Source organism: Nothobranchius furzeri, chromosome 13 (genome assembly GCF_043380555.1).
Source record: "Nothobranchius furzeri strain GRZ-AD chromosome 13, NfurGRZ-RIMD1, whole genome shotgun sequence".
In the NCBI taxonomy this organism is placed as follows: domain Eukaryota; kingdom Metazoa; phylum Chordata; class Actinopteri; order Cyprinodontiformes; family Nothobranchiidae; genus Nothobranchius; species Nothobranchius furzeri.
The window spans coordinates 53651175-53678979 of record NC_091753.1 but is presented as its reverse complement, the minus strand read 5'-3'; the positions used below and the strand labels follow the sequence as shown (position 1 = coordinate 53678979).

Below are 27805 nucleotides of genomic sequence, written 5' to 3'. Positions count from 1 at the left end.
CCGTGTGATGGATTACCTTCTCTGACAGTCTCAGAGGGCCTCAGCGGGAAGGGTGGGTGGGAGAGGTCAGTCACAACAGGGACACATTCAGCGGAGGGTAGCACTAGGTTAAGGAATTATGGTATGACAGAGATCTAGACTGGATAGGAGAGGGCAAAGGGTCCTTCAGGGGTCAGAGGAGTTAATCCCAACTGGACTCCACGCAAGCCCCTCTCCGTCCGGCGCTATCTGCAAAGATTAAACACGGGGTCACTTTTTTGATTAATATTATTATAGCTCGCTTGTCCCTTCACCCACTTGTCAAACATCACAGTCCCATCGCGGGAGAAACTACGTAAATCTGACAATAAGGAAAGGCAAATGATGGATTATCAAGAAACAAACTGAAGAGCAGATTAGAATTATGAAAAAAAGGCAGACTGTGGAAGATGTCTGATGACTTATAATTTAATCTGCACATCGAGTACCTGCACGGACCCATGTGTGGGTCAGGATTCAAACAGAAATCAAATCGCAATCAACTCATGAAAGCTAAGCCATCGCTCCGTTTCTGTGTTTTAATGCTGATCAATGATAAGCATGCAAACAGATTTCAATAATTTACACAGCTCTCTCCGCACCTCCCAATGCCTGACGGGAGTAAATAAAGAAAGAGAAAATGTGAAAAAGTAAGTTTATTCCTGCTAAATGTGCTTGTCTGAGCGGGCTCGCTCTCTACAGAGACGCTGCCAAGCTTGTATAATTTATAAAGCCGCCATGAATGAAAAGATTTATTTTTTTAAGTTGCTGCAGAGCGAGCATCCATGCTACGCCTGACGTGTCACGCGCGCGGGGAGGGGGGGCAAGGAGAAAGAGGCAAAACACGGGCAGGCTGAGGAGACAAAAGCAATAGACCTGCATTGTCAGAGAGGAGAGCCCATCAATAAAAATGTCACCATGAAGAGAGAAAGAGAGGGAGGCCGGGAAGGAGCGAGGCTAGGATGTATAAAAGAATCACCACAGAACCCGGAGAGACGGGTGCTTCATCTTGCTGGGCACTAATAGACGTGAGAAGCGGCTGGTTCAGCATTCCTAGCTTGATGGCTCACTCCTCTGCTGACGGGCAACGGCATCCATGAGAGCGCGACACACACTCGTTTAATGTTGTTTGAGTACTTAAAAGTGACATAATGATGCACGTAGAGACGCGACGAATGAAAGATTTAGTCAAAGGCCACTCTGAGCTTGAGATTCATTCACGTACACGTCGCTGCACCCGGTCACCACACACAGCCCATCTTAGTCAACAGCCTTTGTTGCATCAGTGCGTCATTATTCGGACAGACTGAAGCATTTTCGTCTGATGTCTCCTTTCCAGAGGGCCGTCGTTTCCTCAGACACATACAAACTATGTCCCAAGGTGCTTTTAGGGAGGTCAGAGCTGGGACGAAAACATCTCGCAAAGGAAAAAATAAACGCTGTCTCATGATATATTGTGTGTTTGAAAGACAGTAAAAGGTCAAAGCGCTCATGGCGACCTCAGTGTATTCCAATGATTTATCCTTCTGGGAAACTCTTTATTTTGCCCCCAGAACTTTCTGTCGGAATTCTGCAGGATGGTCTCGTTCCGTGTCTGTGTCGGAGTTGGATCCATACTGGTCTGAAAGCGTGCTCTTCGTCAAGTGAAGGAGTAGAAAGATGCGCAAAATACACGTGGACCTTCTGAGAGCAAAGTCTAGAAAAAACAAAAGGCGTTTTGTTGCAGGATTTAAAAGTCAACTCTCGTAGGAACAAATGCCTCGAAAGTCGTACTTTGGGGGAGAAAAAAAGCTCCGTTGCGTCTGTTTCAGGAACTAGACGTGAGCCACGTCAGAGTTGCGCTGAAGACAGCAGGGTTTGGATTTGGATTTCCTGATATTTGGACATCTTACCTCTGATTGGCTAACAGCAAAGTGACTCTACCACCGACTGTTTGCTCTGCAACATAGATGATTCGTCTCCACAAAAAACACAGGCCTTGAGGGAGTTCTGCTGTGTGGTGGAGTTGCTAATGCTAACGTTAGCTTCTACTAGCTGAGATGTTCTCTGCTGGTTCCTGGACACTAAACCAACAACGTGAGCCAAGATGGGTGAGTCCATGAATGTTAAGTTACAGTGTGACGTCGATCTGTCGGGATTTTCTAATCCTTGAGTTTCACCGTCTGTTTTCTATCAGAAGCTAATGCAGGAGATAGGTGTAGGAGACTGTTTTCATGTTCAGCCTGCATGAAAAACTCAGAGTGATCCATTATAGTCAAAAAGGTCATTTAAAAATGCTTTTATTGTGAAGCTGACCCAATGCAGCTGCGACATTTAATCTGAAATCTGACTAAACGTTTATCAAGCAGGGATGTTTTCTCGCACCTTACTGGGAAACTTGACTTTGCATTTTTCTGTCACTTGGATGCATCATCAATCTGCTTTGATCCTAATCACCTTCAGCAGAATGTTTGTGGTGCTGTGGAGTCAAAGTAAAGTAAATTTCTAATTATGATGTAATGAGTAAAACAATGACACAACTACATTCATTTGTGCAAATTCCAGATGAAACACTTAGATTCTTCATTTGATGTAGTTTTAGTCCCTTAATATACAAAAAAAGCATAGACATTTTCATTCTTCAGTATTTTTGCTCACATGAGTAAAAAAAAAGGTTATAAAACAATGGAACATGTGGAAAACTAACGTTTGACTTTAATATAAATATCTAGATGGATATTGTACTAATTTTCCAGTCGAGTGCATGCTTTATTGGAGTTAACCTCGCAGCCACAGGGTTAATCACACTGTAATGACATTACTGTAGCATTAACACAGTGGTGTTACAGTAAATCTTATAAATCAGAATAAAATGAAATATTCCAAATGTGGCATGAAATTACCCACTTAAGCGTGCATCTAAGAGCACGGTATGAACTGTATTCATCACACCAGAGTCCACCCACAATTCTGGTCAACTAAAACTGGAACGCATGTGTTGTGCAACATGGACAGTCATGAAAATGTATTCGATCACAGAATGCAGACAAATCCTCACACAATTTATCTAACCGAGTGTCTCCAGTCAGCAGAGGAGGCATCTCCGCTGAGCCGGCGGTTATCGACATGTTGAGGGAGCTTCTACCCAATAAACCCAAAGTTTCCCCATTTCAACCAGATTTTTAACAGGAAATGAATAAATCTACCCATTAGCTTTAACAGCGTCCTCCTACCAACAATAAATCTCTAAACTAGAAAAGATTTTTACACCATACCCAGTAGTGTTTCTGATTGTTTGGTACCACCTGAGCTCTTCTTTATAGTTCCCAGGATGAACCGAAACCCAAAGACATTTGTAACAATCCGTACAAAAACGAACAAAGATCTGTTTTCTTTTCTGACTGTAGCATGCGTCATTAGCGTGCTGTAATTGCTGCATTGTTGCCGCTTCCTTCATTACCCTTCATTATTTCTCAAGGACTTGAGCGCAGATGAAGGCTGAGCCCACCCGGGTATCTGTGAGCACGAGGGCAGGTGTTTGCGTACGTGTGTCTGAGCGAGTGCCGTTTGTGCACGCTCATCTCTTTCCTGAACTGGAATAATGAGTCCAGATGAGCGTAGGAGAGTCTCGGCCTCACTGCCCACCTGGCCTGTTCCTTTATTAGCTTTTCCTCACGCCGGACCCAACGGGAACAGCTTGGTGCCCTCCTCCTCTCTTCATCACTCACACCTCTCCCAACTCTATTTTTCTACTAATTACCTTGTTGTACGGGAACCAAATGCTACCGAACGATTCACTTAATTGCAAAAGTGGTACATCGGATAATATCAAAGGACCTTTTAAAAAGTCATCCAATCCCATTCCGAGCCAACCCAAGACATCTGTTTTATTTCTGTAACATTTGCATTTTTTAAAGGTTAGAAACTCAACAAACCAGCAAAAGTGTGAATCCGCACCTCTAGACCTTGCGTCTGTGTCCATTTGTGATGCCCCCCCGATGATTACACACATTTAACACACACACACCGCACACGTAAGAGGGCCTGAATCACACTTGACATCCAATTAAAACGGCACCGGTTCACTCTACAGTTTACAGCCACTATGAGCGTGCGCCACTCATCCACCTGAGGAGATGGGCCAAATTAACATTTTCCTTGGGATCCTGTCGCCCCAGGTGTGCCTTGTCACACTTACATATACACAGAAATCCGCAGCGCTGGCAATTTATTCAGCAGCGGTGGCTGCAGCTGGAAATTCTGACAGAGTCCTCACAATGATTTATGCGGCTGCTCATTGACCTAGTTTGTTCTGGAAAGAGAAAAGGCCCACTTGCTTATAGGCAGCACAATTAAACGTTCATCCTAAAGAGCCTGACCTACTGTGTTGAGTGGGATCAGCTCGGCTATCCTCCTGGCGGCACGTTTACAGGTTTCCCTCAGCAAACCGCTCCAGAAGGCTCAAATGCAAAAACGACGCCTATAAGCATGAATCTGTGCGGCAGTGCTTCCGTCACAGCTCATCTGTTAGTGAACAATGTGTGCTCAACGTCCAACACCTAAAGGAGACATGCTTGAAGGATTAAGTCTATTAAAGACACGGTAAAGTCTGTCCAATCTGGTCCACATTAATAATGCAGCAGCATCTCTCCGAGGCCTCTTCCCCTTCTTCGTTCCATCTTAGCAGAAATGGTGAGAGCCGCCCAGCTTGAGGTCCGGCATGCGGCACCTCAGCTCTGCTCGCCGGACGCTGTTGAATCTGCTTTTAGAGCTGCAATTCAATTATCTCACCAGGGTCCTGCTCAGCCACTTGTGAACGGAGGGGGCCAAAGGTGGGTTCGATACATCCAGGGGAGGGGAACGGCAGGAGGAGGCCAGCGGTTGGGGTGGAGGGAGGGGCTGGTACCATCATAAACTCAGATCTACATGGATATAGATTTAAACGCTGCTTCTACTTGAGCGATTAGCTTTGGCTTTACAATTACCAAACGGATGTCAGGACCTGATAAGGCTAATCACTGCAGTAAAGCCAAGGCCGAAGGATTTAGCACCCCACCCCTGCTCACTTCTTCCCCCACCAGGAAGATGTGTTCAAAAAAGAGCTGGAAAAGACAAAAAAAAACACACACACACACACACACACACAAACATGGAGCTCTCGACCAAAACGACCCTTTGAATGTCTGAGGAGCTTGATTCTGCAAAGGCCAAAATGTAACGAAAGTCCTTTTCTATCTAATGTTTCCACTTATTCATATTCAATAGCCACTCTGAGTTTAGCCTCACCAGTTTAGAGGGATGCTAGCAGAGCAGCATTGATTACAGCCACTCTGTTGCCCTTGGCCAGACACTTGACTGGTTCAGAGCCGTGTCCAGGACTTTTAAAATGGGGTGGCCCATGTGGGGCACTTGTTTATGCATGGGTGGCACCAATGGTTATGCTTATTTATTTATTTAAACAAATCGTTTATTTATTTATTTACTTTCTAGTGAATTTTGGAGTTTCACATTTCACAATCACCATTTATTTCTATTCATCTTCTAGTTTTGTGGTGGTTAGCAAGTCACTTCTTGTTGCATTACTGCCACCAACTGGAGTTGAGTGGGACTCTAAATACTATTTATGTGAATATGAAAAAATAATAAATAATATTAATACTACAGAAATGTTCTGGAGGCCTGGGCTAGAAGACAATGTTAAAGGTGCATGCTACCACACTATTTTTGGAGTTTATAACTCAAGCCTTTTGTCGACAATGTAAAGTCAATTTAAACTGGAACTTAGTAGGGGGGCACCTGGGGTGGCCAATCAGATTCTAAGGGTGGCATGTGCCACCCCAGGCCACTCCCTGGACACGCCCCTGGACTGTTCACACACCAAACCCACAAATCACTTTCACTCCCTCGGACTGCCTCCTATTAATCCCAACAAGTCATTAATATTCTGAAATAATACACTCTACCTTTATGTTTCAATCCATTTTCTTTCTCATTTTTTCGTGTTTCTGCAGTGTGCCTCCGAGGGCTTTCATCTGCTCATGCTCCAATAATTCATATCAGAATGATCTACTTTATTACCATTTCATTACTCTCTTAGCTTGTAATTACCTGGCGCAGGTCACTTTCAGAAGCAACGAACACTTTCATACTTTTAATGACTAAAACAAGAAGAAATCGGCAATAGTCTTCCAAAGAGCAATGACGGCTACGAGGGTGAAAGCTATTTTTGGTTTTGGAAACGATGATCTTTTGGAGAAACATAAAGGGTCTGCAATCCCATTCCATTAGACAGAAGTTTAGTCAACATCTGTTCTGGCAGCACAAACATAAATCAGTTGTGGAAGGCAAACCAGTGCATTTAACTACTTACACAAAAAACAACAAAGTACACAAAAACAAAAGTCTAACTAGTGTCAGTAGGACAATTATTGAGTGACAGCACCAATCCATCGTCTTTTGCTTATCGGAGTCGGGTCGCGGGGGCAGCAGCCTAAGTAGAGAGGCCCAGACTTCCCTTTCCCCAGCCACTTGGGCCAGCTCTTCCGGGGGAATCCCAAGGTGCTCCCTGGCCAGCTGAGAGACATAGTCCCTCCAGCGTGTCCCGAGTCTTCCTTTAGGTCTCCTCCCGGTTGGACGTTCCCGGAAAACCTCCCCAGGGAGGCGTCCAGGAGGTTGCAGTAGGTTGAAGCAAGAAAGCGTCTTGGAAAATTGAGCTCCAAAGAAGTCTTTGTCCCCAAAGTAGAACAAGAAGAAGAAAATATCATTTCTATAGCGCCTCTCAAGATAAAAATCACGAGACGCTTCACCAAAACAAAAATAAAAAAGTAAAAATATAAAAATGCTTTTAGAAAATGTTTAAAAATATATTTAAAATGAGCAAAAATAGGCAATTGGGATTTAAAAGAAAAAATGTTGAGAAAGAGAGAGAGTGAGTAGGAAAGAGGGAAATCAGTGGATCCTGAGGAAGGTGGAACAGGTGGGGAGAGCAGAATAAAGAGAGAGAGGTGAAGAAGGTCATACAAAAGCCAGCTTGAACAAGTGAGTCTTCAGCTGCTTTTTAAAGGAGACCACTGAGTCCACTGATCTCAGGCTCAGGGGGAGAGAGGTCCAGAGTCTGGAGGCCACAGCAGCAGATGATCTGTCACCTTTGGTCCTTTGGTCCAGTAGGCTTTGACCACTGGACCTCAGGGACCTGCTGGGGGTGTAGGGACTAAGAAGATCACCAATATAAGATGGTGCTTGTCCATGTAAGGCCCTATAGACCAGAACCAGGATCTTGAAATGAACCCTGAAGTTGACTGGCAGCCAGTGAAGCTGGAGGAGACAGAAGTACCCCTAAAACATGTCCACAGTGCTGCTAAACTACATCAAACCAATGGCAAAACATTTCTTAACTCTAACTTAATCCAAACCAAGCCACTTCAGATCTTCAAACCAAAAGTCTGACATCAGGGCAGGCCATCAAGAGTAGATTTATTAAGCTGTGTAAGCTGTATTTAAAAGCTGGGGTGGTGACAGCTGCTCTACAGACACCTGCTTACTCCATTTGTGTCCAAATCTGGTTCTTGTTGGGGGAACCACATCCTCAGGATAACATAAAGAGCAGATGACATATGAACTGAATGCTGAGGAGCTGGTGATGTTTTTACTTTAGATCTGCTCATCTCTGTCCTCTAAAATGACCTGCAAATGAACCCTGAGAGAGAAACTTCCTCTGTGTTTTGGCTTAATCCGTCTAAGCAGCTCAACTTTTGCTTGAGCCAGCATATTCTGTTCTATGGCACCATGTTTAGTGTTCTCTTTATGGAACATCCAACACGCAAACCTTTGGTGAGCACTTACCTTTAGGCTTTTTTGTAAAACCTCATTAGGCGTATGTTTCCACCTCTTCATAACCCTTGCTTCCCTGCCTTCTGACCTTTCACCCTTCACGTCTAAACCATTTAAGAAGGAAATGCTCCATTCAACCCCCCACCACCCCGGCCCACCACATCACCCGGCCTATGTTACATGAGAGGGAGAGACGTTGCTAAAAAGAAATTCAAAAAAGCCGAAGAGGCAAACAAAATAATTTAGAAACTTCATCAATTTTTCATAAATTTTCATTTCAGTTGCAAAAGCCCTCTGACAGCAATCAATAGATCATGCTGCTGTCACATAGTTAGCAGCTGGAGGTAAGAGGAAAGCCTCTGGGAGTGCCAAGCACTGGATCCGAGGCAATAGCTAACAACGTCCATTTCCATTTGCCAAGGATCACAAATTAACCAAGAATCCCGCTGCAGATGTAATTACTTTCAAAACATAGTCACAAATAATTTACTTTTACTGTCTTCCAACAAAACAAATTCAGAAATAAAACAAGCTTGTCAGATGGAATCGGTTCGGTATGCTGCTGACAGATTTAGCAGACTGGTTAGGATGGAGGCTGCTTTTATAACCTGAGATGATCTTTACTGACGCACATTCCTTAGTCCGGTGAACGAGCCACAAGCCGACAACAAAACTGGCAGAGATTTTCCTTTTCAGGGCAGTTTAAGTTGCCTGGGAGAGATTTACGTGGGAATCCCAGCCTGAATGTGATGGGGGTGTGGGGATCGTCTTCAAAGGTTATTTGATACACAGCTCAGGTTCTCCATGTCAGCAACACAGTCCAGACAGCTAGAGCTGAATGTCCATCAGGAGCCACGACTGTCGTCCTACCCCCACTCATCTGTGAGGGTCCCGTGTCCCTCCCACTGACTGACAGCAGCTTTACGTCCAACTTATAGCTCTGCAGTCGACTTTGTCAAAACTCCTCTGAGCAAAAGGTCGATGGTATTCGTCAAGTTTGTGGCTGAAAACCCGTTACGTCGCCTAACATTCAGAATCACAGTGCATTGTTTCCGTTGAACATAGATGAAATCAGCTGAAAAACAGCACTATTACCAACACATTCTCACACCCAAAGCGTCAATATATGACGATTCGGGATACCCCAGCGCGTCAGGAGAAGACGATCAGGGACACACCGATGATGCACCGTTCCAGGGCGTCAGTATCCGACGCCGGTGGTGAGACGGACATTAGAACGACTTGTGAACTATTTAACCTTCCCCTCACCCCAATCCTAACCTTAAGGTCACAGTTACTGACCTTAACGTTAGGATTTGGGTGAGGGGAAGGTTAAATAGTCGAATGATGTCCGTGAGACTGCGGGCGTCAAACACTGACGCCAGCGGAGCCATGTGCCCCTGCGTGTCCCTAATCGTCGTCTCCTGAAGCGCTGGGGCGTACCGAATCGTCATATATTGACACTCGGTCACACGCGTCATATTTTGACGCCTTGGGTGTGAGAATGTGTTGCTATTACAGCTGCCTTAAACTAAATGTTGGTTTTTTTTAAATGTGTTTTCAACGGTAAGTTCAGTGCAATCGCGTATTCTACAGTAGCTAAAAATACATTGTGACGCAGCCTCGCAATGCATTGTGGGATGTAGCCTTAGACGAGCAAGCGTGGATTTTGCATGAGTGCCTCTGGGTCTGAGTCGCTCCACTCCACTCACCTCAAAGTGGTAGTTTCGTCTCCTGAAGATGTTTCAATGAGAAGGAGCTAAACACCGCTGTTGGCAGAGGTGCTAATCGGACTCTTGATACTCAGATCGGACGTCGGAGGGGACATTTTTTATCTGTTTTCCAAAGCCGGGTAAGGTTCACGACAATATGAAACAGCTGGAAAGAGAAACGGGCCAAGCTAAAGACAGACAAAGCAAAGCAGTTTTTATGTGGAAGAGCGGATTTTCACAGTGTGGAGCAGATCAAGGGGTGCGTGTATATTTGCTGGGAAAGGTCCTACGACTGAGAATGATGAACCGATACTAGCAACGCTCTCATATGTGGAGGTACCCAAGAGGCGGTGGTGTGAATGAAGGGGTCCAGCCAAGTCTCTGACAGCCAAAAAAGATCCCAACATGGACGAAAAGGCTTCTGACCAGAGGTGGGTGGTTTGTAATCCGTAGTGACACAAATTATAACCTAAGAGTAAAAAAAATTACTTAAAGAAAATGTTACTTGAGCCGCTGAGTCACGCGTCACAGTTTCAGCACTAATGTTTGAATTTTGTTTCTGGTCATTTGTTTTTACTGACACCCAAGCGCTCTGTTCGTGTTTTGTAAATTGGTAAATGTGGTTTGTTTGTTAGACTACACTATTTCTGTACAAAGTTAATTCAAAAGTACATGTTGAATGAAATGAACGAATGCAAATGCAGTGAGATGCTTGTCTGGTCAATGCTTATGTAACAAAACAAGCCGAGCAACGCAGCAGAGAGAAGAAAAGAAGGTAACCAAGACATCAGTTGGACTCACATGCTACTTCCAACGACGCGTTACGGCTGACAGCTTCTCCCAGGTAGTTCCGGGCTACGCAGATGTAGGCCCCCTCGTCCGGTTTGCTCCGTCGTCCGTGAACGATGCGAAGGAAGAAAAGCGAGCCAGTGGGCAGCAGCATGCGGTGAGAGCGCGGATCGTCTTTGTCCGTTTCCACCCGCTCTCCATCCTTGTACCACTCCACCGTAGGGGTCGGCCTCCCTTCTGCTTTACAGTTGAGAGTGGCAGGCTCCCCTTTGGATACAATCAGGTCGGAGGGGTGCTCCACTATCCGGGGCGGGGAGTCCTCCTGGCGCTGACGGGATCCTAAACGGTAAAAATAAGCAAATGACAAGCAGCTGATTACAGCACAGCCAAAGACACCAACACACTATAGGCTCAACGTTTTGGGTTAGCAAATCTAGCTAAGCGGTGAGAAATGGCTGGATGGCCAATAGGGCCGCACGATATTAGGAAAACCTGCAACATTCGATAACAGTGATTAATATTGCGATGACGATATTACTTGCGATAAATAAAAACTTTTAACTCCGGAACAAAAATAATCAAAAACAAAGAAATAAAAAAAAAATCACAAAAATGAGAAAAGCAAAGATGTGAGGAAAGGGGAAAAGAAAATGAACAAGAAAAGGCGATCAGTGGATCCCGGGAAAAGCAGAATCAGCAAAAGGAGCAGAACAAAGCTAACTCAGGTGTTTGCTAACCATCAAAATTAAGTGCCGTCCGCCTCGGGGGCGGGGCATCTAACCTATGAGAACCCGCCCAACTGGCCAAATGGCTAAAGAGCTCTATTTGATTTGTTAAAAAAAATCATAATGCTTCCATTTGATTGACAGAATGCATTATGTGTAGCAAACATTTGAGCTGACCATTCACAACAATATTTATCTGTTGTTTGCGATATGCATATTGCGCATGCCGATATCGCGATATATTTACGATATATTGTGCAGCCCTAATAGCCAACATTGAGTCTATTAAAACCCTCATCACAAGGTCGATGCTTGTAGGAAATGTTGACAGAATAAATTTCAGCCCTGTCAAAAAGGACATCTGCCCCCCTGAAACCTATATGTAGGATTAGTGGAGTAATTAGACTCTTGGGTGACCAATAAATGTGAGGCATGTCTTTGAAAAGCGCACAAAAGTCATCAGTTTATTACAAAAGAGGATGAATAAGTTGTGCATATGACTGTTGGAGTTCAGACTGATGTCAAACACTAATCCCCTGTGGCTGAAAATCCTAATTCACTCCTTTTTATTAGGTCTTGCAATGAGTGAGCTCTCAGTCTGGTGGCCAAGATAATGTTTCATGAGTCAGAGTTGTGTGTGTGTGTGTGTGTGTGTGTGTGTGTGTGTGTGTGTGTGTCTCTGACCTGGTTTAACCCACAGAAATAAGACGCTGTGAGCCACACACATTTACATCAGGACATGGGATCCACGCAACAATCAAACGCTTTGATCCAGCACCAAACAAATGACGACTCATTTCATTGCAAAGACTAACTTTTCCAACAATTAGCTAAACGGTTTTTCCTTGGAACAGCATAAAATCCCCTATCGCTAACTGTGGTTCAGCTGGCAGCCACATCTGAACCAATCAGCGCTGCATTAAGCCGAGAGCTGAGCTCTTTGTCTCCAAATGAGTTGTTGCACGCGTGCGTGCGATTGAGCCGAGTTGATGATTGTGACCTTCCCCGGAGAAGCGCGGTCGGCCAATAGGACGATGCTTGCTGCACGCAAGCCCGGTGTACCGTCCACCAAGGCCCTTTTTGCTTGAGTAAGAGCTCAGTTTAACGTGGGAAGGATGAAAAACAGTGGAGTTGTTTGGTTTTTATTCAGCAGGTTTTGTACACATTACACCAGCCTCATACTTGAACTACTAAGGGAAAATTGGATAAGCTATACCCTAAAGAATCCGTGGGCAATAGGGCAGGAGTAGGTAGAAACTCACTTATCAGCACAAAATTGCACTTCAAAGCCTGAGTGAGGGAGAAGTGTATGCGCATGCACACGCGTGCGCACACACACACACACACACACACACGCACACACACACACACACACACACATGCAAATGCAATGATTTTCTCTGCACAGAGTGCACCAGTACACTGGTTGCCAGGAATCCAGCGTATTGACCTCCGGACAGGAGGTAGTCTGCTCTCTCTTCTTCCTAATTTGGGCTAATTCTCTCCATTTCCCTGTCATTGATTAGTGATCCGACCTAGTGTCCTTTTCTGACGGAGGCCACAGACTGGCGTTTGTGTCAGGCTGCTTGTTGCTAGCATGCTCCCATAGCTCATGATCTAATCTCATTGGCAACATGCAGATCACTGGAGATGACGTTAGTGGCGGAACAATAACCTACACCCTTACCCAATTACTTTTACAAATAATAAAAAAGTAATCTCGTTGGCTGCCTCTACACGCAGGTTTTATGTGTACACGTTAGGCGACGGAACAAATCGAGCTGCCACTAGCACCCTGATACTGATGAATGGAGAGTGAGATAAAGAACAGACATAGACACCCCCTATCTTCTTCAATGAAGTGTCAAATGCACATTTATTCTTATCTCACCGAAGCATCCGTTTCCCTCCATAATCTCCAAGCTCCACTGTGCTTTTCCACTAGGGCCAGTGCGCATGCACAGCACTAAACATGGTGACTCCATTCGATTTATATCAGTCTAATTTCTTTAAATCCAATTTGTATTCCAATCTACTGCCTTCTAATCACTTAAACCTCGAGTCTCCATCTGTTCTTTTTTTTTCCTCTGGAAATGAACTCAGCAGATGTCTGTAAAACTGTCCTTTTGCTGCCAGAGAGAGCTAAGCTGGAGCAGACGGGGCTGGTCAGTGCCCTTCCTGAGTGGAGAGACTCAGGTGTGGAGGAAGCAGAGGTTAAACGCACATCCATATGCCACAGAATATAGTGGGAAACTGGCTCATCAATCTCAATTTGGATGTGCTCGACGTGCCCACCTTGCCTGTTGTGTCACAGCACAACCCAAAGTGTTTGCACGAGTGTGCATGCCGTCTACTGTGGACCCATGATTTCCAGGCACAGGTGTGCTGTGCAACTTCCACCAACCAAAAGGCAGACCTAGCGCCTCACAGGAGTCAAAGTCGATTTTCAGTGTCCTATTGGGCCCCCTTTCCCACTCTCTTTACGGTAAATGGGCTTTCTGTTGCCCTTTTAATGCGATCATCGGTGATGTGCAATCAAGTGCTCTCTGAGCTGGGGCGAGTGCACTTCACTGGGTCTCGGGGCACACGCTCCAATCAAAATGCTGTGTTTCCCCCTGTTTGCAATAACACCACCATTACTTTTCACCACCGCTGTGCAGTCATCCTTTCTTGGAGGAAGGCAGGATCCAGAGAACAAACAAACAAGAACACAGACAGGGAATGAAATCGGAGAGGGGTTAGTGAACCAGAAGCTTTTCTTTTTGTCCGCGCAGAGTCACTGGAATGGAAGCAGTTTTGCTGTGTTGTTATCCAATAAATATTCAGAACTTCAGCCTGTTTGCTTCTCGCTTTCATCTACCCATCATCACACCACAGAACATACCAACAAGATGTAGTAAACTTTCATCAACTGAGGCCCTGTCCACACGTAGCCGGGATCTGCCAAAACGTAGATATTTTTCTACGTTTTGGCCTGTCATCCACACGAAAACTGAGTTTTTTCACACGAAAACGGATCTTTTTAAAAACTCCGGCCAAAGTGAAGATCTGCGTTTTCTCCGTTTTGGGTGTCTGCGTGTGGACAGACAAAACCGGAGTTTTAAGGTCCGCAACGTCACTTTCCGCGACAAAAAAATGCTGACATCACGTGTGCGACCTGTGTTTACACAGCCGACAGCATGGATGCCCTCAGAGGTGCGCTCGCTTTATCAATTGTCCAAGCGCTTTTTGCTTGTTTGTTTTTGCAAGCGGAATTACTGCTCCTTGCGGAAGACCACAGACGAAGGACGAGGTTAAGAACGGGGGAAGTACTGCCGCCTGCAGGTCTGGCATGTCCTTAACAACGTATTTATCCGGGTACGTGTGGAAAGTTTTTTTTTTAAAACGAGGTGGTGTGGATGCAAGTTTTTGGAGGGGTGGATATTCGTTTTTTTTTTTAAACCCGGCTACATGTGGACTAGGCCTTAGAGGGGAAAAGCTTTAAATTTGCTGTTAATTGTAAGATAAACCCAACTTCAAGCTCCGTGGACTGACCAGGAACCCATAAGTAGTCTTTTCTATTATCTTTTCCCCATATTTATTCATGCGTGCAACACAAGGTCAGGCCTTTGATGGTCTTTTTGTAATTATTTTTATGAGTTCCCAGGAGGAGCCCTAGCCCACAAACCAAATCGATGCACACACCAGACTCAAGCAGAGCATAAAAAGAAAGGCTCCCCAAAGAGATATTAGTTATTCTGCCAGCAGACGTTTGCTGATCACAGGTAACCAACAGCAACCTCAGACCAAGGCGAGAACCTCGAGTCACCGAGGCGCCATAAGACATCAAAAAGGTGAATCAAGGTTCAGGCCGAGACGCAGCAACATGGATGGTCAAACACGGAGCACACTTTTCATCCGCAAAGGGCTAAAAACCAATAAATCTAACTAATAAAAGAGTGACTAGACTTTAATACTAAATTCAGATAGTATAAATTAAAGGTGTGGAACACTGAAAAAACATTTTTATGGTTATTTCTGATTATAATCAGTCAATTGAGTTCTTCATGCAGGCTGAACATGAAAATAGTCTCCTACACCTCCTGCTGCATTAGCTTCTGGTAGAAAATAGACAGTGGAACAGATCTATGTCACGCGGTCGCCCCGACTCACTCACACTGGCTCACCACGGGGAAGGCCGTTGCTTTAGCGTCCAGGAAACGGCAGAGAACGTCTCGGCTTGCAGAAGCTAACTGTTAGCATTAACGACACAACCACAAGGCCGAAGCTTCTCCAGACTTGTGTTGTTTGCGGAGATGAAACATCCACGTGGCTGTGCAGAGTCACGTGGCCGTTATCCAATCCGAGGAGAGATGTCCAAATATCAAGAAATAAAACTCTAAATCCTGCCGTGCTGAACTCTCCTCTGATGTAGCGGACTAATCCATGCTGATGCGGGCCTTTCCGGGCTTGTTTCGCCCCGAGCGCAGCTTGCAAGGCAGACTGATTAAACAAGTTTCCCATCTTTAAGTACAACAACACCTGAAGTGATTTGATGCATTTGTTTCTGTTCACCTCTGAGCTCTCCATCTTTTCTGAACTAACCTCTCCCTTTACCGCCCGGTATCTCTGTGTATACCTCTAACCCTGTTACATCCCACCTCCAGTTACAGGGTGACAGTCATATCCGTCATTTCATCTGGGGGGGTGGGATGTGAGAGGGCAGCGAGGGAAGCAGAGAGCGGTGAAAGAATGATGTTAGTCGTGGTCCCCGCCTCAGCACTGGCCTGCCGTGACACCTTCAAGCAGCTCGCTCTGCACCTGAGATCCATCTTCTTTACTCCGGGCTGTCAGCGGCAGCACGAAGCATGAGCTCCGCAGCACCCCAACACCGGACTGGCTCGGCTAATCTCGGTGAGGTGTCACTGCAGGAGTATCCACCACCCCCACCTACACACACACACAGCTCCACAGAGCATCCGGTCAACCAGCTGCTGTCTTTAAGTCCGCACAGTGAAGACACGGAAAGTGAAAAGAAATGTGTTGACAAGCGCAGAGAAGATTCTTCCACTTCATCTCCTCTTGAGAGATAGCAAAAAAGCTAGTTAGCTACCAAGCTCACATGATAGGTTCTGCTTCAACCTGGTGCCCCCCCACCCCAACACACACACACTTTACAACCTATACTCTGAAAGCAAACTCGGGGGTAATTCTACGATCTCGTCTCAACCTCTCGTCTCGATGCATTCATGCTCAACTTCAGCAAATACTCCACTCTGAGGGTATTTCAGGATGCGACATGGTGGGGGTCAGAATGACTTTGCATCTCTCTTTGCCCTCTCGCCCATGCAGGCTGCATATATAAATAGATAACTGTGGGAAATGAGAATATCTGATTCTGCTGATTCACATAGCTTGCATTTCAATCAGCTTCATCTTTGTTTTTAACGAACTACTCTCACTCTCGATTTTCATCCCACTATCGGAGGCCACGAGCGGGAAAGGCAACGCTATCTCGCTTTCAGCAGATGTCTCGTCTCAGAAGAGCTGAGATTGCTGACAAGAGGCGAAAGGCTGAAGGAGAAAAGGAGGACATGAGAACAATTTAGACCTACTTGCAGCGACTGTGAAAAGTGATGATAAAGAGCGCTGCTTGTGCTCTGGATATGGTCTGATTAGTGTATGGAGATTAGCAACGGCTCTGTTGGTCTGTCAGGATACTGGCAGGGACTCTAAACTGTTTGATGCAGATTAAATGATTTCCGATGCCGGGGCCACTCGAGCATGTAGCTCACTGCGCCGCTCGACTTTCTTCATTCCCTTCGTTTTCCCTGCAGATCCTGTAAACCAGCACGGCATCAGACACGTTTCTGTTTCCGCTCTGCCGTGCGATTGTAACCTTGATATTACACATGCGCCGTTGTGTGAACCCAACCCATAGAAGTGAACGACATTCTCTCTTTCTTATTCCTCAACCGCGGTGAAAGCCCAGGGTAGAATCCACACTTGTGCACGATCACAAAACAATAGTGTTTAACACCATAAACGTGCAGCGGGGCTGCTCATCTGCTCAACACGCACCCGTCTGTGCGTGAACATGAACACAGCTGGCTCAAAAATCAGATTACTTTCTAGTGCGAGCGCCTTCCAGGAGTTTCCACTGAGGGAAGAGCAACGAAATGTAAGGCATCAGCTGATTCCCCCTCCAGCATTTTAATCTCTTTACCTGCATTGCCGAGCTGCCACCACAAATTCAATAAAGAGAAATAAATCGGTGTGTTATTGGCAGGATGGAGGGGAAAGCCTTCAGGTGTCTGTGATGCGTCATGTTGAGGGGTGGTAACTGGAGGTGCTGTATGCGTTCTGACCTGGAGTGAACACACGACGCGTCCCCGCAGCCGACACCTTTAGAAGTTCTTAGATGTGAACGTGTGATCAGAATCCATCCAGGTGATGGACCCACGGAGCAGAGCAAGGTAATCGAAGGGCTCTCACAGCTAATGCTTTTATTTCTATTTTCTTTCTTTCTTATTTTTTAGTTTAAGAAGTGGACTAGTGAGTCAAGAGGAGATGTATTGGATTTTTATACTAGGGGACGGATCACGTGGATTCGCTTTAGGGTAGAAGGTCAAGGGTGACAGGAGGAAGTGTTTGAAAGGGTGGTTCAATTTTCTGAGATCCACATAACCAAGCCGGCACATGGCAAGTGTTTCGTAGCACTTCTCAAACATTCACGTTTCATAATTCTAAAACGGAGTCTGTTACTGAGAATGACACATGGAAAAGAACTACGACGGTTCAAATGTTCAAGGATTTGATTGAAAGGTTTTCGAAGACAGAGAAAAATAAATGTGACTTTTGACTCACGCCACATTCAACAATGAGACTTTGACCTCAAAGGGACTCGCTGTTGATTTTGCTTCAGCGAGGTTTCCCTTAACCCTCCCACTGTCTTTATAGGTGACCCCGCGAGGAAAGTTGACCATTGAGCAGGGTTGATGGTTTATCCCTTCAGGTCCACGTGGCAGGGGTGAGGTGGTGCTCACTCCTCACCCCTGCCATGTGGACCCAAGGGATAAACCATCAACCCTGCTCAATGCTCAACTTTCCTTGTGGGGTCACCCATTAGGACAGTGGGAGGGTTACATAGCTAAACTACAAATTTAAAAAACTATCAACTAAAGGAAAGAAGTCGTGCTTTTTGTTTGTTTGTCTTTTGTGTTAGCAAATTATATAAATGACAACCAAGCAGATTTCAGGAAACAATCCTCAGTGAATGTACGTCTACCACTGATTCACTAATAACAGCACTAGCCAACCCCAAACGTGGCCATAACTCAGTCAATAGAGCAGATATTAAGATACAGCAGCGGACAATCAAAACACGACACGTATGGTGAGCGTTAACTGATCACAGTAGATCACTGCTCTGCAATTCGCGTAGACTCAGTCGGCCGATACATCGGGCCGATATTTACAGGTTTTTATACATCGACGTCGACCGATATTTGTCCTTAGTGAAGCTGATTTAAACTCAGGCAGATCCTCGGGCAGCCTGGTGCTATGTTTACGTTCAGTAATAACATCTTCTTAATAAATACTCTAAATTAACTTTATTTAGGTGTCTGACTTTAACACTGAACAGTGCACAAAGTTAAGACGTCTATGTCCACTTTGGTTTTAGCTCTTTGCTTCACCTCCAAAGACATTACTCTATTACTTTTACTTCCAGACTCCGCCACGATGCCAAAAAAAAAAGCAAATGTCTTCTTTTTCTTCTTCTAGTGCTTTTTACTGACAACTGGTGAACCGAAAAAGCTAACTGCTTGCTAACAGACGTAAAGCAAGTAAAGACCGCCCCCTGTGGCGCGCGTGTAGAGTGCAGTGTTTGGCCACTAGAGGGCCGTAAAGTGGTGTCAAATATTAAATGAACATTTAATGAATGTTAGACCTTAACATCTTTTTAATCTGGCAACCAGCGTAATTTAGTATAAGCTGTGTAACTTATACACATCATATAACACACAAAAAGGAACAAAAATTATATTTCTAAAGTGGGAGCAAGCTGGATGTTTTGTGCAGACCTCGGTTATGGATTCAACATGAACCAATACAGGTCCTTCTAAAAAAATTAGCATATTGTGACAAAGTTCATTATTTCCTGTAATGTACTGATAAACATTAGACTTTCATATATATTAGATTCATTACACACAACTGAAGTAGTTCAAGCCTTTTATTGTTTCTAATATTGATGATTTTGGCGTACAGCTCATGAAAACCCAAAATTCCCATCTCAAGAAATTCGCTCATTTCATCCGACCAATAAAAGAAAAGTGTTTTTAATCCAAAAAAAGTCACTTCATGCTTCCATCTGCTGAAAAGCTTTATGGAGATGAAGATTTCATTTTTCAGCACGACCTGAAGAGGTGACCGGACCCTGAGGAAGATTGTGGAGAAGGACCGTTTCCAGACCTTGGGGGACCTGCAGAAGCAGTGGACTGAGTCTGCAGTAGAAACATCCAGAGCCACCGTGTACAGGCGTGTGCAGGAAATGGGCTACAGGTGCCGCATTCCCAAGGTCAAGCAATTTTGAACCAGAAACAGCGGCAAAAGCGCCTGACCTGGGCTACAGAGAAGCAGCACTGGACTGTTGCTCAGTGGTCCAAAGTACTTTAATTGGATGAAAGCTAATTTTGCATGTCTGGAGGAAGACTGGGCAGAGGGAAATGTCAAAATGCCTGAAGTCTAGTGTCAAGTACCCACAGTCAGTGATAGTCTGGGGGGCCATGTCAGCTGCTGGTGTTGGTCCACTGTGCTTTATCAAGGGCAGGGTCAATGCAGCTAGCTACCAGAAGATTTTGGAGCACTTCATGCTTCCATCTGCTGAAAAGCTTTATGGAGATGAAGATTTCATTTTTCAGCACGACCTGGCACCTGCTCACAGTGCCAAAACCACTGGTAAATGGTTTACTGGCCATGGTATTACTGTGCTCAATTGGCCTGCCAACTCTCCTGACCTGAACCCCATAGAGCATATGTGGGATATTGTGAAGAGAAAGTTGAGACGCAAGACCCAACACTCTGGATGAGCTTAAGGCCTCCATAACACCTCAGCAGTGCCACAGGCCACACTGAAGCAGTCATTTCTGCAAAAGGATTCCAGACCAAGTATTGAGTGCATAACTGAACATAATTATTTGAAGGTTGACTTTTTTGTATTAAAAACACTTTTCTTTAATTGGTCGGATGAAATATGCTAATTTTTTTAGACAGGAATTTTGGGTTTTCATGAGCTGTACGCCAAAATCATCAATATTAGAAAGAATAAAAGGCTTGAAATACTTCAGTTGAGTGTAATGAATCTAATAGACATGAAAGTCTAATGTTTATCAGTACATTACAGAGAATAATGAACTTTATCACAATATGCTAATTTTTGAGAAGGACCTGTATGTTGACAGGCCTCTCAGAAGAACTCTAGATCACAACTCCACATTCGGACCCTGGTTTTGTGATCAATAGCACATGGTCTAGCATCGATGCCCTTCAACAGGATTTCATTATCCTGTTACTGTAGAAGGAAAGGTACCACCTGCACTCCTGTTTTCTCTGTGATCTATGGACCAAGCTGGAGAAGAAAGCGGCAGAACAAGATACTTATTTAGTGGCTGCACCACTCCGAACTGCTTCGCAGCTGTGTTGAGCCACCGCTGTGTGTGACGGATGAATGCTCGAGTGTAGTACTCTAGCTGTCCATCTTCACACATCTCACCCAGAGAGACAGCTCATGCATTTTTACCACCGGGCCTCACCTCATTCAAGACACCGGTGAGATCCATGGACTCAAGTAACTGTCAGGCGAACCCCTGACGACAGAGAAGGCGCAACGGAAGAAAAGTAAAAGCAAGAGAAAGATAATTAACTAATCTTAAAGCTTGTGTTTTGTTAAACCTGGCAAAGTGCACTCCCTGTGTTCCAGTGAGAAGCGTGTGTGGTCTTGAGCCCATGAGCATGTATTATCTGGCATGTACTTCTGTGAGTCATTCAACCTTGACGTCTTTTCCACGTTATCTGAAGGCAGCTTGTAGACAGCCAAACCGGGAGCAACTTGACTCTGCAAACAGACGCTTCCCTAGACAACATTTGTCCACAGCAGCAACGTAAAAAAAAAACACCAATAAGGCCATCGTGTTACGCCGTTCCTATCCCACTTCCTGTCGTCTTGCCATGCACTTACGATTATCAAGTTTATGCGTAGATAAGATGGCTCATCACATCCACACTCAGACTCTGTTATCGCTAACAGAAACCGTTTGGGTTGCAGAAGCTACCAGGGTCTAAGGAGTTATACTATCATACACTCATCAGGGATTAAAAAAGAAATAAACAATAATTAGATTGGGATTTTCTGTTGGCTTGCCTCATAGCCTCTGTTGGGAAAACACAGGCCATGACAGAACAGAGAGAGGATTATATCTGTGCCCCGGGGCCCCAGAGGCAAGGCACAGGTGTGTATTCTTCACATGCAGGTGTGTGAGACAGGTGAAGGAACTTAAATCTTACTTTAGCTCAGTCAGCATGCTCGATTCATCAGGTCACCCCTCCCCCACCACCTCTTGGCCTCCACTCACACTTCCACCAGGCAGCGCCAACGCAGGTGCGCAGCGAGCATTTAGTGTTTAGATTTCAGCTTCGTGGATGACAAAATACTTCACAAATATGCTTTTTGTTAATTAGAAACACGAGAAACAAAGTAGAGTTGAAAAGTTGTGAGTGTTCAGTGCTAACCCCAAACCCTCTTACAGATTTCTCCCGTTTTTACATTTTTTGGTCACACTTAAATGTTTCAGATCAGTAAACACAATCATTAATGGGGGCGAGGGGGTCTAAATCAGCATGGACCTTTGTAAAAAATTAATTGCTACTTGAACTCAAAAACTGGTTGAAACAACAACAATTGAGCATATGCCATACCATACCAGGTTTATTTATGAAGCACATTTCAAAACAGCATGACAGCTGACCAAAGTGCTGTAAAGTAGTAAAAAAAAAAAAAAAAAAAGAGGGAATCCAAAAATAACAAACGAGATAAAAGTTCAGATAGATGAAAGACATATGTGATAAGTGGGAATGAAACTCTCACATCGCTGTGGAAACATTTGGACCACTTGGGGGGGTTCCAGTTCCAGTTTGAGGTAAACAGCCAAACAATCTTCTTCTGAATTTTTCTGCCAGAGAACAAAAGTCAAGGGAAAACCCAAGCCATCTTATTTTTTATAAACATTAATTCAGCTCCATTCAGTCCTCTCACACTTTTCTTTAATGCATTGAAGCACGTTGTTTGTAAATGCCACTGGCATGCCTGAGTGAGGTTTAATTATGTGGCATTTTTACATTCACCTCATTCTGCAGCCATGTGCATTGTTTGTTGCTGACATTTTCTGTCCTGTGCTTGCTTAGTGAAAATGTAAAAGCAATAACTTGGGTGGTCCTGCACATTTCTGAATGATCCCACTGACTGAACAGCAGTAGGAAAAGCCCGGAGTTGATTCTGTTGACTCCTGGAGGGGTCGAGGGACGGCTGCTGAAACGTAAACCACGGAGCGGTCGAACGTTGCTGTTAAAGCATCACAGGAGCTGACAGACCCGATCAAGCAACACAGATCATTTAAATACACACCAACTTCTCTACGCTCACCTCGTCACCCTGCTAACTCACTTCCTGTTATAATCACCGCCGCCGAGCCTCAATCTCTGAACTCATTTTTGATGCTAATCAGAGAATAAACAGCAGCGTTCGTTGGGGCAGAGGGAAACGACTTGCTCGACAGTGACGAGACAACGGGAGACAGTAGAGAGGAACGACCCGTAGATTTCAGATGAAGGTTCGTCGTCACAGCAACCCCATTCGGGCAAATGAAGCACAATTACAATAACGTGGCCTAAACGCTGCCAGCTCAAGCAGAACAATCACATTTGGGGCGAGACGTTGCAGCGGCTATGACCTCAGCCTTCCTCATCACTCACCTAGACTATTTAATCTGGGCTTACTTTCCATTACGGGCCGCTGCTTTAAATCGCTCCCATTTAATCACAAGCATCAATAGAACTCTGTCCCTTCGCTATAAAGCATCACCGCCGTTTCCCCTCCAAGGATCGCATTGTTACAACTCTTCTCTCAGTTTTTATATTTGATGACCCTCATTCTGCCTCCTCTGCTCATTTCATCTACCTCCACACACACACACACTGGAGTTAGAGTTTCTCTTGACTCAGCAACAGTGAAACCACAAGCCCTGCTGGCGGGTTGGGATCACACACTCTGTGCTTGTCCACAAGCGGCCGTTTCCAAGGCCTCGTGGACGGATTTAAGTCGAGCCACGCTTCAGCACCCAGGATGGATGTGATTGTCACCACCTCCTACATCACAGCCCTATGAATAGCAGCAGGTCGGGAGTGAATGCCCACTATGTGAGACACGCTCAAGTCCAGCTGCCAACTGTGGTGTTCCTAGAAACATCCGTCATCGCCACTTCTTCATAAAAACACGTGACCCTGCTTCCACAACTCCAGCTAATAACTTTTTCTATCTTTTCCTCCTCTTATTCATAAAGTAAACACTAAAACAGAACCAGCACCATTCACAGGGTTAGGCTTTGTTGGCTGTGCCACCGAGAGGATAAGATTCCAGTTGCGGTTCTGTGAAGCAGCTCCTCATCTCCAAAGACCCGGTTCCCTCTTTAAAAGGCTGGGTGAAGGGGTGAGTTTAGGTGGAGAGCAAAGAGGAGCAGGGAGGAGGGTGACAACTGGGACTGGGAAGATCTACAGCTTTCAGGGAGTCGTTCACCCTTTTCTGTCTTCGGCCAGCCTGCAATGCCAGCAGCCGGTGCTTAGCAACCAGTGGGGTTCGGCTGAAGAGAGGAAACGATGCGGAGGGAGGTAAAAGGAAGAAAAAGAAAGGAAGGAGTTGATTTGCAAACTACAGAAGGCCTGAACTGAAACTTGCAGCTGTGAAGAACAAAAGCAGGGGTTGACAGGTGAAAGAAAAGGAAAAATGAGACCTAGCAAGACTCCTGGATTCACCGACAACAAAAAGCCGTCTTCGCATTCAGCCAAGTTGTGCAAACAACACAAAAGCAAACAGCCGTTTGAATCGCTTCGGCACAAATGATGATTTAATGTCTCAGCGTGAGAGTTTTGTTTTCTGCTTCTGTCATAACAACCCTCTCGCTGTCTGTACAGGTTGGTGTGTGCGTGGAAGAACTGTGAAGGGGTCTGTTCCATTCATAATTAACACTAGACAGAAACCAGCTCACCAGAAATGACACGTTTGATTTGATTTGGTCTACTAGTAACCGGTTCCATGAATCCAAATGATAATTGTTCCAGCTGAACGTAGACTGCCAATGAGAATTAAAAACTGCATTAAAGCGGTGCCTATGTAGTAGTGAATCTATAGAAACCTCATAAAGTCATAATAATCATGCTGATTTGGCACTATTCATTATAGCAATTATCAGAATGAAGCTGATTTGCTTTTATGTCGTTATTAAATATCAGCCAGGAAATAGATGTTGTTGTTTTAAGCCTCATTAACAAAAAGCACCTTTGGTTCTGACATTTGCAGTTAAAAATACTATTTTCCAATACCAAAGCATGTAAAAGACAAATCACAGCACCGGAATAAGGATCCAGACATTACTTAGTGAAGTTTAAAGCTAATTTTAGGTCATTTTCTCTTATTTTGCAAAACTGAAATGACAAAAATGCTCTCCACCTGTTTATCAGCCAGAACCTGCAGCACCCCACCCCAACGTGAATCATTTATTCACACAAGTCTGCTCCACTAAAAGCGTCTCGGACAACCAAAGACTTCTAAATATAATTTAACAGGTACATTTGACTAGTTCTGTCCATATTAATCATCAGCCTATAATAATTCTGTATGATTCATCTGTTGCATCAGAGGAAAAATAACACAAACAACCATCCGAATTGGGCCATTAAAGCACCGTAAACACGCTGAATGGTTTAAATTAGGCTTATTAATAGGGCTGTTGGTGTTTAATTGTAAGTTTTATGACTAATTGTTGATATTTTAACAAAACCGTGAAGATAAAAGTAGAATGAGTGAAGATCAGGCGTTTCTTGGAAGGTGTTACGCCCCTTTATCATAAACTTTGACATTTTTTATTTGAATTAAACTCACCATTAACTTGAAAGCACAGTAATCCACCAACAAGGACGACTGCTAGCGGACCCATGGTAGCATATTAAATCATCCACGGCGGCGCGCGATCCTCTAATTCACGGCGGAGACGTGAGTCCAGATTACGGGCTGAGTGTCCTCGCTAGGGGACCGGTGGACAGGTCCTGACGTCCTACTTACTGACAAAAGCCAGTTTCAGTGTCCAAAAACGGAGAAGATCCATTAAACAGCAGTCGCCCGGAGCTGCTCGGGGTTTAAACATCCAGAAAAAAAAACAACCTCCAATCCAAACTCGGTGCGTCTGTGAGGACTACCGGAGTCTGCCCCGCGCGCTCCGCCGTCTCTCCCGAGAGGACCTGCTGGACAGCCCATACAGAAAAAGTCCGCTGCAGGTCCCCGCTTTCCCGGAGAAGTGTTTCTGGCACCTTTCAGATCTTACAGCGACGTCTCCATAGTTCAGCCAACCGGGAACCGGGAAAGCAGCCGTTAACTCTCACGCGCTCCCCCCTAAAAGTTGGTTTATTCTCACCAGGGTGGAAGCAGCGCTCACGCGAGCCATGTGAGCCGCTGTGGACGTGAAACCACTCTACAGTTGGACGTCCTCCCCTCTCCTCTGCGTTTGGGTTTGAACAGCGCGGCCGCTAGGAGCGCACGGTCTCTGCGCACCGGCACAGCCCGCAGCCCAACACACCGAGGCACACCCCACACGGACCGGTACCGGAACGAGGAGGGGCGGGGAGGCCGCCCGTGTAGACCTCCGGCAGGGGAGAGGTTAGGTCTACCAAGTAAGTGGTCAGCTGGAAGTTAAATCAGGAAACAGGTGTGCGCACATTTGGACGCATTATTAAGATTCACCAAACTGGGGCACCAAACTAAATAAAATTGGAGAGAAAATACCCGAAAATGTAACTTCCGCCCTTAGAAATACAATTTTATGATACAAAGAGGGAAATAAACAATAACTGTTCGTGTATGAAATTATAAAAACGATTACCTCCATCAACAGACTCAACAAACAAAATGCACTGGATGTTTGTCTGTTGGGAATGTGGTGAAGCAGAATATAAACGTCATCTTTGTCACAAATCAACGAAAGTTCCTGCTTTTAAGATGCAACGACATGCAAATCTGAATATTTATTTGGAAAATGTGAAGAAAAAACACTCAAAAATGCACCAAAGTTAGTAACATTAATTCATTCATCTTGGAACACTGAGCACATTTGAACCTTGGGCTGAGGTTTGTGAGCCACTGCCCAGCAACCCTCCACGTGAGGCTTAAGCTGTGAGCTGTGAGCGCCCCCTACTGGTAGAACCCATAAAACTGGTCACGTCACTTCTGATTCATCAACAGGAACACAGACAGCACACCCCTGAGATGGTGAGCAGGAGATATGACACCCTGACATCCACTAGGCTTTCTTCTGTTCTCACTTTCTGGATTCAGATGATTTAATTCATTCTAAATTAGAAAAATCTGAGATTTGTGGTTGTTCTTGGTCAAATCTCTCGCAAATTACATTCTAAACTTTTATGTTTAGCCTCCAAAATTGTTTAAACTAATAAAAACAAATGTTTTACCAGTGAATAAAGAGCGCAGCACAAGCAGAACAGTCCGACTATTTGCGTTTTAGCTTCACAGGCTCATAAATGCGTGTCCTAAAAAGTCTCTGCTTTCTCATTGAACGATTTACATCAAACATGCAACAAAGTCCAGAGTTCTTCCTGTGAGGGAACCTTTGAAACCCCTCCCCAGTCAGCGGCTAAGGCAGCTAGCACCGTGACAAACTGGCTTTGGCAAAGGGAAACACTTCTATCACCTTTAATAATAGCTTTGACTGCTCTGCCTTTTTTCATCCGTTTGTTTGTTTGAGCTGCACGTCGGAGCTTGCCCTGCGAAGGCCTGACTGGGAAACAGCAGCATGTTGCATGCTCCCTATGCCTCTCGCTCGCCCTCTCTCCGTCTCCATGCAGGCTGTGCTGTCAGCCGGCCAGGCGCAGCGATTTGTCTTCATATTTTAATACGTTTGTGAGCCGCATGCAAATGCCGTCTTCTCGGCGTCTCCACGGCGTCCCAGATTCTAGCAGATGCATGCAGCCATGAATGCACACATAAAGAGCCAAACAGAAATTTATTGTGTCATCAGTGTTGCTGAAGGTTCAAGGCAAATAAAGAAAGGGGGGGCGAAATGGAGAATTGTAGAGAGGTCATTTACTAAGAAGAAAAGCCCACTTCAGACATAAACAATAGAGGCCTCATTGATGAAAAAGGAAGTGGAGTGTAATTCTCCCCCAAGCCCAGCCTTTTATTCCCCGCTCTCAATCACTTTATCTGTTGCAGAGGCGGCGATATTCCCGGGTTTCTAAATATCAGCTCAAAGTGGATTTATTTTAATTAAACTGGAGGCTGTGTTTATTCAGGAGGTGGCAGAAAAACGAGGCAGAGGGGCCTAAGCAATGACCCGATAACTAATGGATACCATGATATGAGCTTATGCTTCATTCCACTGCTGGAAAAGCATCACAAATCTTTGATTATGGTCACATCGTTACCGTCACGCA

General features: G+C 45.0%; 1 protein-coding gene across 10 annotated transcripts in view; it reads right to left on the bottom strand.

The window, feature by feature from the left end:
• robo2 (roundabout, axon guidance receptor, homolog 2 (Drosophila)) overlaps positions 1 to 27805 on the bottom strand; it is a 422481-nt gene that overhangs the window by 206987 nt on the left and 187689 nt on the right. For 9 of the 10 annotated variants that reach the window (XM_015951000.3, XM_054742448.2, XM_054742452.2 and 6 more), the window contains exon 2: positions 10341 to 10667. In XM_015951000.3, the coding sequence (XP_015806486.1) occupies positions 10341 to 10667 (327 nt within the window). Of the gene's footprint in view, positions 1 to 10340; positions 10668 to 25244; positions 25527 to 27805 lie in introns of those variants that run through there. The other variant, XM_054742451.2, reaches the window with a different exon arrangement.